At 42.0% G+C, this 11,988-nt stretch overlaps 1 protein-coding gene across 2 annotated transcripts in view; it reads left to right on the forward strand.

The window, feature by feature from the left end:
• Positions 1 to 4,712, forward strand: part of WDR37 (WD repeat domain 37) — a 41,861-nt gene extending 37,149 nt beyond the window's left edge. For both annotated transcript variants that reach the window (XM_080975589.1, XM_080975590.1), the window contains 2 exons: positions 504 to 618; positions 1,353 to 4,712. In XM_080975589.1, coding sequence (XP_080831715.1) covers positions 504 to 618; positions 1,353 to 1,484 — 247 coding nt within the window. In that variant the 3' untranslated portion in view covers positions 1,485 to 4,712. The remainder of the gene's footprint in view (positions 1 to 503; positions 619 to 1,352) is intronic.
• The last annotated feature ends 7,276 nt before the right edge of the window (positions 4,713 to 11,988 follow it).

Here is an 11,988-nt window from a genome sequence, read left to right on the forward strand (position 1 = left end):
AAACCAATTTCAGGCCTCTTAGTCTGGTGCATCTTAGAATTTTTGTTTTTTTTAACCTGTTTTGCACGACTGAAAATATTTGAATTTTCATGAACAATTAACTGAATTTATGTAACAGGCCTATGTCCAAAGGCCTAGATCCAAAGATTCTCGTTCATTCAGCTAAAGCATTTTATTTGGATGTATGACCTTCTGAAATGTTCCTTAGTTCTTGGTGGTGATGGGAACCCAAGTAAATTCATGTGTGCATGAGGAAAGCCTTGCATTGATGTTCTTGCTACATTGCTGTGTGTGGTGGCAGCGGCAGTGCGAATTTTGATCATCATCATCTTTAGAAACAAGTGTTTTTCCAGTACTTGATTTTGTTGCAAAAATAAAGTAATATGTATTTGCGGGAAATGTGTACAAGATAAACCTCCAATTAAATCATTTTCAGTGAACTTGAACAACTGTCGGTTCTCATTTGTCAAGCTCCCTAGCTTATTTTTATCTCTCCTGTGCAGGATTAATGTTTGTGTCGGCCAAAGAATCATTGCCCTTCCACATGACAACCGGCAGGTTAGATTATTTGACATGTCTGGAGTGCGATTAGCACGGCTCCCTCGCAGCAACAGACAGGTACCAGAATTTTGAGTTCTATATGTAGGAAAGATCCCTGCTCCCAACCTCTTTTCTCTGTGTGTATGCATAATTGGAAATATTGATAGCAGAATACCTGATCCAAAGATAACGTCTTTAACAGTCGTCAAGTTGCATATATTGAACACAGCTTGTCAGTGTAAAACAACTGCCTTGGATTAAGCCTGTTTCTGAGCCCAATTCAAAGTCTTGTCCTTTAAAGCAGGATTATTATTCATTTCATTATGAACTGCTTCCTAGGAACATCTCAGTAAGATTTCACAATGCGACTTCACAGTACTAATAAGAACCTTCTTTTCGATTGGGGCCATTGGCCCGCAGAAATGAACCATGGCCTTCAGGTTCTTATTTCAGAAGCAAATGAGTGTTTTCCATTCCAGTACTTCCCTCAGATAAACTGGAATCTGGGCTTCTACATAGGGAGGGGTTGTAACTCACCGTAAGTCCCTGCTTTCCCTTTCCACCTCCCAACCTTGAGGGTGCAAAGGAGAAGTGCAGGGAAACTTTGAAAGCCTTTTCCTCCCCCACCTCTTTTGCACCCCCAGAGTTGGAGATGCCAAGGAGTGAAAAAGGATCATGAAGAACTTTCAGAACCTCCCTGCATTTCTCCTTTTCATCCTGAAATGTTGGAGGTGGAAGGGGGAAGTGGCTGATTTGAGGCAGGGATGGGTAGGGGAGCCAATATTCTAACACAGGCATTTCTGTTGTCACAGGGGCATAGAAGAATGGTTTGCTGTTCAGCATGGAGCGAAGACCACCCGATCTGCAATCTGTTCACTTGTGGATTTGATCGGCAGGCTATTGGGTGGAACATCAATATTCCTGCCTTGCTTCAGGAAAAATGAGATGCTGAAAGAATTCTTTCCCAAACCCCTCAGTTTTGTTGCCATAGACTTTTTTGTGCAGACTTTCCTGTAAGCTGGTCTGCTGTTAACATAAAAGGTGCACCTTGAAAGGGAGTGTGTTGCAAATGTTGTTACCACATTGTGCACAGTTTGCATGAAATGTACAGAAAAAATATGTGACCTTTTCAAAGAAGCTAGATTCTTGCATATGGACTTTTATAACTTGGCATCCACTGGTGAGTAGAAGGATATATGGCTTTCCTATGGAGCATATAAGTGTTCATAAGTTATTCAGCCTAGATGAACAGTAGGGCATTATGTTTGACTTAAATGTGAATTCTGTGTACTTATTGTGAAGAATATATAGTCTGCCTTTCCCTCATCATTTTACATATCTGCCTTGTGATTAAGGAGCGTATAGGGCTAAACTTAAGATGAAGGGTGAATTTCAGAAGTATGGTGGAGATTTCCCCTCCCGTCTATATTTGAGCACTCCTGCTGATTTGAGCACTCCAATGTAGTATTTGAGTCTGATTTGAGCACTCCAATGTATTTATTTATTGGAGTATTTATTTCAATTCCCAATTTAAGGGGAAAATACAGTTTTTTTTAAAGCATTGGGCATAGAATGTTGGTTTGCCATGTTGAGTATATTCCTATACATTTCAAGAACTAACTGGTTCACCCTTACCCTGTTGGCTGGAGCCACCATTCTGTGTTTTGGTATTTTACATAACTGCAAACTACAAAATATTATAATCACGGCAATCTGAGCAAGTTTTTAAGCACTTTAGTTTATAGCAGCTGTTATAAACCACAAGCGGCAGATGAAATTTCCTAGAGAATGTGAGGCCTGTATCTAAGAAGGATTTACATTGCTACATTTTGTGAAGTTTTTTTATTATAAAAAAGAATAAATCTTGAGGGTTTTTTTGGTTTGTTTTAAAAAGAATGCACCTGTGTTTAACATATTTCAAAATGGGACCTCTCCCATCAACGTTCTGTTTTTGGGCCAACAACACTATGCCAGAGATCCAAAAGATCAGACTAGTTATACATGCCAATAAACGTGGCAAGCCACTTTTGAAATTAAGTGGCCTGTCAGAAGCAGATTGTAATATGGCATGGTGCTTGGGAGCGGGTCTGCTGTTCAAAGACAAAAGTAAGGCAGCTCGTTGGACATGCCCCAACCCTTGGTCATGCTAACATTGTTCTTTGGATCCTGGCCATTGCAACTAAGTGTGCTACCTCAAAAATGAATGTGGGGCTACTATGAATCTTGCTGTTTGACCTTGATAACACACTTTGGGTCTCATTCCAATGTGCTGTCATAAAGAGTAGAAGACAATCATACCAAATTTCAAGGTTGTACTTTGTCAAGACGTAACTTGTTAACTTGGAAGGAAGGTCCTTGTGTTGTTTCACACCATTCGACAGGCGGTCCTTAGATGGGTTTTGCTCTTCCTAAGTTGTGTTGTCAGCTTGATATGTGCGATTAATATTCCCAAGCACCTCTGATAACCAACTGTCTTGAAGAAGGTTAATGAGACCATACGTTAGGACTCCTTCATAGATGTTGTATTTGCAGCTGAGGGCAGGCAGTGCTTCTCTAAACTGTCTGTCCACATCTCAGGGTTGGAGCCAAAATAATCAAAGTGGTAATGTAGGTTGCTTATAAAAGGTTTAAAATTAATTCCCCTACATTACTTTGAGTTACACTTCCTTGATCAGTTCTCCACTTCCTCCTCCAGTTATTGTGTTCCATAGCACTGTCCAATAGGAACTTGAGAAGCTGACTCTAGGGGAGAGAGTGGAGGCACCATTTATGAGAGTGCTGAAATCATAGCAAGTTGAGACATAACGTTATAGCATGTCATATAGGAGTTAAAGTAGTTTATGGAGAAGAGAATTAATGCAAGAAACATATAATAAGTGAATAGCTTGATCTCTTTGGGGCAAAAGAATCTGTGATGTAGCGCTAAAGCCTGGAACGAGTAAATGACTGAGGCTTGTGATTATATTATCAAATGTATAATGAGAAGTAAATAATGACTTGGAATTTGATTTAAAATCCATAAGAGATACCGCTTTTTGCTTCCCTAATCCGGGTCATCCTCTACCCATACTCGATGGCAAAACTCAAATGAGTTGTGGATGGCTTTATTGCATGTTTTATTATATCGTTTTGCAGCATGTGCTTCTATTTGGGTCTTGTCACAGAGTGACTGGATGGGGAAGCAGTGTAGAGAGAAGCAATCTTGCCACATCACTCCTTTATTTATCTTTGTTAAAAGACAATGTTTTGCCTACATGCTCCCTAGCTAATGGGTGTTGCAGGCATTTCAGTTGAATGCAACAAACTCCTTTAGAATGTCTAGACCTGCCTTAGGGTAGAGCTTGGGTTCTCAGTGGTCTCATTGACTTGGGAACCACCCATTGAGTGGCTTGGGCTCATAGCTCTCCACCTTCAGTGAGAGATGATGGGTGCCAGTTGCACGGACAGTTCATATGAATGGAGTCTTTACATCTTTAAAATACATATGAAATAACAACAGTGGAGCGTGAAATTGATGCCCGCTGTCACTGAGCTTTATATATCACCAAAGGACCACCCTCCTGTAGCAGAGGTATCTACATGCTTGTTCCCACTCAGCCACATGTCTTGGCTTCATTGAAAGGAGCAAGTTAGTTAAGTGTTGTGTTGAGGCAACAGGTGCCTGGCCCAACAGTAGATGAATGGTAGCAGTGAAAACAATTATACATTTCACATTTTCTGGTCTTCACATGATAATGAACAGGTCTTCTAATAACTGCTGTGAGTATTGATTTAATTATGTCTTGCATTTCACATAGAAGGAAAGTGACTGTTACATATTGTCAGTATTGAAACTTAGTTTTGCATAAGATCGCTGTATCACTGGGCAAATCACAAAGACCTGTGTCTGTCTGTCTTTCTCTGTGTATATGTGGTCTTCTAACAGTGCACATCATTTTTTAAAAAATGAAAACATCTGTACCTATTTCAGAAATCAGAAGAATCTTATTTTGATGCCTAAGTCTTTGAAAACCAACTTCCGCAGAGGAAGAAAATCCTATACTCGTATGTCAGTGTAGAACCACTTGTTTTTTTGTTTACTGATATTCTGGTGATTTGATTGTGTTTTTTTAGATGTTCAATGTGTGTCTTTGTTGCAATTTGAAAATGCCATTAAATCATTCAGCATTGTTTCCGAATGCGCGTTTTTAATAAGCTCTAAATGACCTGATTTGTGCAAGTCTCACCTTGCTCTCTATGTCTTAAGTGACAGCAGCCAAGTGGAATTTCCCCCAATATACCGTATTTTTCGCCCTATAGGACGCACTTTTCCCCCTCCAAAAATGAAGGGGAAATGTATGTGCGTCCTATGGGGCGAATGCAGGCTTTCGCTGAAGCCTGGAGAGCGAGAGGCGTCAGTGCGCGAGAGGCGGGAGTTGCCGCCGGGCTCGCAAGGCTTGCGAATAGCAGCCTGTTTTGGGGGCTGGGGTCGGGGGAAGCTCGGGCTTCCCCCGCCCCAGCCCCGCGGCTGGGGGGGGGATATATTTTTTTTATTCATTTCCCCCCCCAAAAACGAGGTGCGTCCTATGGGCCGGTGCGCCCTATAGGGCGAAAAATACGGTATTTCAGGTGAATTCCCGCCCCCTCCCCAATTTCTTCTGCTCTTTGAATTGGAACTAGATGTTCAGACACAAGGGGCTGCTGCTGAAGAAACAAGCCTATGGGTCCTTTTCCTCCTTATCTATAACATTTAGAAAGAACACAGTGATATTCATTACCGCGGTTCCACTAACTAGCTGTTGCTTATGGGTCAGGAAAATTCACAGCTTGAGGTTAATCACATTTTGCATATTTCTAGACATTACAGATAAGAATGCAAGAATGAGATGCGGAGCTGTCATTTTCAGTGGTCCTCAGCTGATGTGGTCATGGCCTGATCTAAGGTGGGTCACAACAGGAACCCTACCATCATAAAAATATATGGTTAAAAATTTAAGATATGGCGTGTTTGCGTTCAAGGTGGTTCCTGGGTCTGAAAAAGTTGTAGCCATGGCTGGCAGGAAGAAAGCCAAGTTAGCTGTAGGAAATGGGACTTCTCTATGTTACAAAATGCACCCTACATTTTGAAGTGTATAACTTAAAAGTGGCTTTGACAGGTATTTGTACGTTTCCATTTCGTACCCTATTCTGTGCAAGCAAATCTTTAATTGCATCTTGCTACACAGGTTATGAACATCCTCCATGTGGCTTGTTTCCCCAGTGTTACGTTAAATTGATTTTTCTTTGCTTAAAGAAACGAGTCAAAACATAGATTCAGTACAATTTATTTTGATACAACAGTCCTCCGAGTATCACGAAACACTCTACAGGCTGAGCAGAAATAATGGATACAGCTTACAATAAGCTGAAGTCAAGATTGACAAGTGATCCAAAGATTGTCGCGTTCATATAAAAATGAAGTGTTAGGATTGCTATGGAAACATCTTGCATAGTTAACATCCTTCCTGAAATATTCTTGCAAAATTGTCATCAATAGCATCTTGAAGGCCTTATGCTATGGGTTTGTCAGGCAGCACAGGCGAGGCCGGGCATATTAAGTTATTGGAGTTAAACATTTCTCACAGAAGAATCCTTGCAAGCATGAAAATGGAATTGGGAATGGAACACCGTGTTGCTCCTCTTTCCTTCTGTTTAAGAGGACGTAACACAGGCTTGAGAGGAAGAACCCAAAACAGCCGGGGGATCTACAGGCAAGTGTCTATCCACTCAGGAACCATAAGGGCTATTGGGAAATGTGCAGATACTGACATGGTCAGGTTTCTTAACACCACTGTACCAACTCCAAATTATATGGAAGTCCCTTGTGTGTAATGCTTAAAAGTTGAAGAGGCTGTATTAAAGGCAGAGTAGGGGTTTGATGTGGTATAGTGGCAATGGGAAGACCGTGGTCCCCTGTGACTGTACCTAAACAAAGGTGGAAGCGATTATGTTTTAAAACAGTAATCGTGCTCCATAAACAATATTAAATGTAAAGCCAGACTTTCTTGATATATAAGCACCATCTGCTGATTAAAAGTTTTGTGCAAAATGGATCCTGCACATAGCAGTCCACTGGTTGCACTGCTATAAAATAGCACCACTTAATGGGGTGGTGGTCAGCCAAGCTGTCTTATAAGGACTTATCCACCAGCAAACGAAAATTAAAGAGCTGTTCTTGAATATACTTATTAGTGCTGTGAACGGTTGGCCAGGGTGACTGCAGCAGGCCGTTCTATGGACATTTAAACAAGTGTTATAACCAGGGTACTTTGTTTGTGTGGATGGGCAGGCACGAGGGAAGCAAAGCAAATATGCAAAATACGATATTGGGAGGGGAGATTCAGCATCTTAAGAATCTCAAATTTCATTTTGAAAAAAAGGCAAGTTCCTAGTCCAGCCTTTTTCACTGATGAGGCCCCCCCCCCATTTTTTGAACTTAAACTCCCATCAGCCCCAGCCAGCAAAGCCAAAGGTCAGGCCTGATGGGAATTCTAGGCCAAAACATCCATTGAGCATCAGGTTGGGAAAGATTGCCCTAGTCCTTACAGCTGAGAAGATGTACATATCTGTGATGCTGGCTGAAATAAGAGAAGCCAGTGGTATGGCCTCTTCTCCCCACCTCCATGAGCAGAATACCCACAACAAAGGATTCAGGTATGTTTTATTTGCAAAATTTATGCAGGTTGCAAAATTCAGCATGTTGGGGTACAGAATTATAAATATTGGCACAGTACTCAATTTATAGCTGGGGTTTGTCAATGCAAGTCCAGTTTGCCTTCCTGAATGGTATTCTACTGTAAGACTACTAATATATTAAGTTCCCACTTTCTGACATTCTGTGTGCTTCTTCAAACAAAAGAAATGCCAGCAAGCGGGGATGGTAAATAAGTTAATATAACTACATTGTTTAATGTTTGGCTTTCTCACAGGCTAAGACAACATCCCCAGAGAAGGTGCACTTTGCTATTTAAAAGTGAAATGATGGAATAAGCTTTAATCTGATTTTAATTTTTTATCTAGCTTTGTCGAAATGTTATCTGCACCTTTGCAGCATAACTTATCAGAAGCCAAGGAAAACAAAGGGTTTTTTTTAATGGAACCAATCTTGGAGGAAGACATAAAGCACAATACAAGGCTGCTGCTAATCCACAAAGAAAAGGAAATTTGGAATTTTGGTGTACTTGCTGTGTAAACCAGAGAGATGATGGAATTAATCAGATGTGGTGTAGCTTGCTTTCTGTGATCTGTTACTGTACAGCTGAGCTCTTACACGGTCCTTATTTTTGTATGTCTTGGTTCTAATATTTGCAAATGGAGAAAGAGCACCATGTTATGTACCAGCTTGAAGGTGGCAGCTGTTGATATAGTTGGGTTCCTTGGAAGATGCAAGTCCAGGTAAGATCACAGTGCCAAGGTAGTGGAGGCTGGGCCATGTGAGCAAATGAGGCACTGCCCAACCAACCCTAGTCTCTGCTCAACCAACCCCCACCTGCCTGCATCATTACTTACAACCAGTCCGGGGGGGGGGGTGTGAGACTAGCTGTGAGCTTCTTCCTCCTTAGTATATGTGTTGCCCTTGTAGAACTTGTTGAGGAGGAGGAGGAGGAGGAGGAGGAGGAGGAGGGGAACAAAACTAGAAAGAGTTGGTTCTGCCTGCTTTTGGTTCCGGCTCCATTCACTCGCCGTGTTCCTTCTGCAATGAATAACAGCCACCACTGTCCCAAGGGCAAAAAGCCAATCAGGTCTGGTGAGAATGAGACAAAGGCCAAGTCTTTTGTTATTTTGCTTGCTTAGAAATGTATTTGCTTAAGAAAGCTTGATGATTCTTAAGCTGCACAATAGTCTGCAGTTTGCTGACAATATGTGGCAATAGAGCCATGGGGGAGGAGGCATTTTTTTAGGAAGTGAGAAAAGTTCCAACTCCAATGTATATTTGAAGGCCTGGAAAAGAAGTTTCCTGGACTCCAACCTGTAAGCAGTAATCTTTGAAAGAGGATTCTTATGGAGATAATTATGTCAGTAACATAACAGGATTAACAAAGGAATGACTGGGTCACACATTTGACCACGAATGGCTCATAAGCAAGGAAGAGTTTTTTCATGATTGGTCTCTGTAGCTGTATTAAGATGAGAGCACTGAAGGGGAGTGAAGGAATAATGCAGGGCCAGAGGTGAACAGAGTTATGTATAATTACATTATAATATTTTCAGCCCACACATAACATTGCAAAAGCTTTTCTCATATGCTGGACTTTAGCAAGCCTAGACAGATGGCTGGGTTATATTTATATACATACATTCATATATTGTTTTATTTGTATGCCACCTTTCCATAGTTCAAATCATGCTCAAGGCATGAAAAAAAATACATACCTACAATATAACTAAAGTAGTAATAAACAGTAAGTAAAATGTTTAAAAATACACAACCAAACAGAACAATTTCCACAAGATCCAAAATATACAAAACAAAAACTACCCAGCAACAACTCCCCTCCCAACAAAAAACTCCCAACAACACCCCAGCGAGAGTCTGTTCAGCAGCCTCAGCTTTTGCAGCTGGAGTCAGTCCTGTCCTCCCAGACCAGGTCGGAAATGACCTGCAAGGCAGGGAGCAGGTCCTCCAGGACTTGCAGCCAAGATGCATCATAAACCCACAAGAAGAGTGCTTCTGGATCAAAGCTTATTTATTCCAGTACTCTGTTCCCACAGTGGCAAACCAGATGCCCATGGGAAGCCCGCAAGCAGGACCTGAGCACAACGGCCATCTCCCCATTTGTGATTCCAAGCAACTGGTATCCAGGGCCATGCTGCCTCCAGCAATGGAGGTAGAAAATAGCCATTATGGCTAGCAGGCATTGGTAGACATATCCTCCGGGAATTTGTGTGAGCTTTAAGATCGGCATGCAAAGTGGTGTGCTATTTTAAAATAGTACAATAAATAACGTGATATGGAATGGGTCCTGGTGGGGAGGGGATGAAGCAGGTCCAGATTGCAGGTTTGGATGTTGCCTCGCTTCTCTTCTTCCTTCTCACAAGGCAGATGGTGTCCATTGGCTCAGGGGCTGAAGAGGGGACTAAAGCAGACTTGTAGCTGTGCTTGCTAATACTCTTGAGTGGCTTAAAGCCATTGCTCCCTTTCTATTTTATTTCATTAATTTGTATACCACCCTTCATCCGTAGATCTCAGGGTAGTTCACAGCATAAAAATACAAGATGGGAACAACAACAACAAATCATAATCAAAACAACAAAAACAAAACAAATCAATACCCCCCCCCAAAAAAAAAACTATCACAAAAGGAACACAGATAGGTTCAAGCTGCTGAACCAGTTCTGCCTCCTATAATTGGTGGTGATTCTCCAACATCTCGGACAGAGACATCTTTAAGTTTTTAATATTTAATGCTGTATTGTTTTTAACACTTGATTGGGAGCTGCCCAGAATGGCTGGGGAAACTCAGCCAGATGGGCGGGGTATAAATAAATAAATAAATTATTATTATTATTATTATTATTATTATTATTATTATTATTCCAGCCTTTCTGGGATCCTTTAGCTGGAGATGCCATTGGGTTGAATCTGTACCATTCTTTTACAGAGAAGTTAAGTGGGGGTGAATAAGAATCTCTATCCCTTTGAGAGGTTTACAGTCCAGAACAGGGGTGCTCATCGTGCTGACCTCCAGATATTGATGAACTTCAACTTCCTCCACCACCACTGGCCCTGCTACCTGAGGCTGATACGAGCTGCAGTCCAAAAACAGCTGGAGGGCACCATATTCATCCCTGATACAGAATAGCATCCATATCTCGATTAGAATATAGGAACACATGAAGAGGAAAATGAGTTAACCGAGAAGAGTCTATGGGGGAACCAGAAAGGATCTTTGCTTAAGGCTAGAGCCTTAAGTCATCCCACTCCTGAGCCCGATTTCCATCACACTGAATTGAATTAGGAAGCCTGTCTGGTTTTGATGCTTCATAACCTGCTTCATATGACTAAACCGCAGGAAATTTGGCATGGCTGCTTGTGCCCGCTTCTAGAATAGCAAATCCGTTGGCAGGCCTGCGCTGCGAAGTTGACACAACATCTGTCGTTAGCGCTGTGCTTGCCTATAGACCCAGTCAGTCGTCAGTCCCTGGTGTCTTGTGTTTCTGCTCAACAAATCCAGGCTGCCTGGTTTTGTGGCTGGGTGTTTTAAGAGTAACGCACCACTAGGAAGAGAAAGTGCACACGGGTCCTAAATCTGAACACCTGCAAAACTTTAGGCAGCTCCAGAGAAGAGTCCCATCTTCACAACAGCTCTGATCCAAAGCTCTGTGTCACTGACTGCTGCTGGTGGAGGAATGCAAGACATCCCAGCCAAGAGGCAAAAACTTTCAGATAGGAACCTTTTCCGGCCCAATGTCCATAAGCAAAATTGGGAGGACCAAATGGATGTTCGCTATGTACACTAGGCTAGATTTGGGCCACACGAAAGTCAGGGGTTTATACATGTGCACATACCTGCCTCTCCATTTGGGCAGACAAGGGGCATTATCCCAATTCAGGGACATCTTCCAGGCAAACTTGATGAAGATGCAGAGCAGTGCTGGTAAGGGGTATGGCCTGAGAAAGTCCCAAGGGCCTGGACTCTCTGTTTCCCTTCACACAGTTCTCCACCAATTCATTTGCAACCTCATGGGATTTTAAGGCAGGTTCTGTTAGAATAGTGGGTTGTTGAGGAAATTTTCCCAAGTGCCCCTCTGGATCACAGAATCCTAGAATTGTAGAGTTGGAAGGGACCCAGAGGATCACCTAGTCCAATGCCCTGCAATGCAATGCAGCTGTCTCTTACGGGAATCGAACCTGCAACTTTGGTATTATCAGCACTACGTTCTAACCAGCTGCCCTCGAGTGTGTGTGTGTCTTTCTGAGTTGTGTATACAAGCATATGTGCCTGCTTTTGCTCTGCTTTCATCAGATGCACCTCAATTCCATTTAACTATATGTCAGCGTATTGCTTTTCTGCCTCCGAGATACCTCTTATCCGTGGAAGATTTCTGAAAATACTTGACATGTATGAGGGTTTTCTTAAATGTGCTTACGGTCAGCCTTCTTGATCTCAACTGTTTTGCAGCTGTGCTTCCTTCCTTCCTTGGAAAGCCAAGTTCACTCTGCTGTTCATTCACTGTTTCTTCTTCCCTGTTTTGATCTCAAGCAACATTTTCTTGTGTCAAACCATGGTGTGTGAGAATAGTTTCACACAATAAGGTGCTCTTAGTGTTAAATTCCACTAGAGGGCAGGGCAAGACATACAAGGAAAAAAGCGTGTGTGTTTAAGTAGAAGACTACATTTAGAGATTATTTGTCTAGTAGGCTAAAATGTGAGTAGGGTTAGGATTTATGTGCCTTTAAGGCACCATCAGAACAATGCACTTGCTTTC

This window comes from Podarcis pityusensis, assembly GCF_964106645.2.
Source record: "Podarcis pityusensis genome assembly, chromosome: 12".
Taxonomy (NCBI): Eukaryota; Metazoa; Chordata; class Lepidosauria; order Squamata; family Lacertidae; genus Podarcis; species Podarcis pityusensis.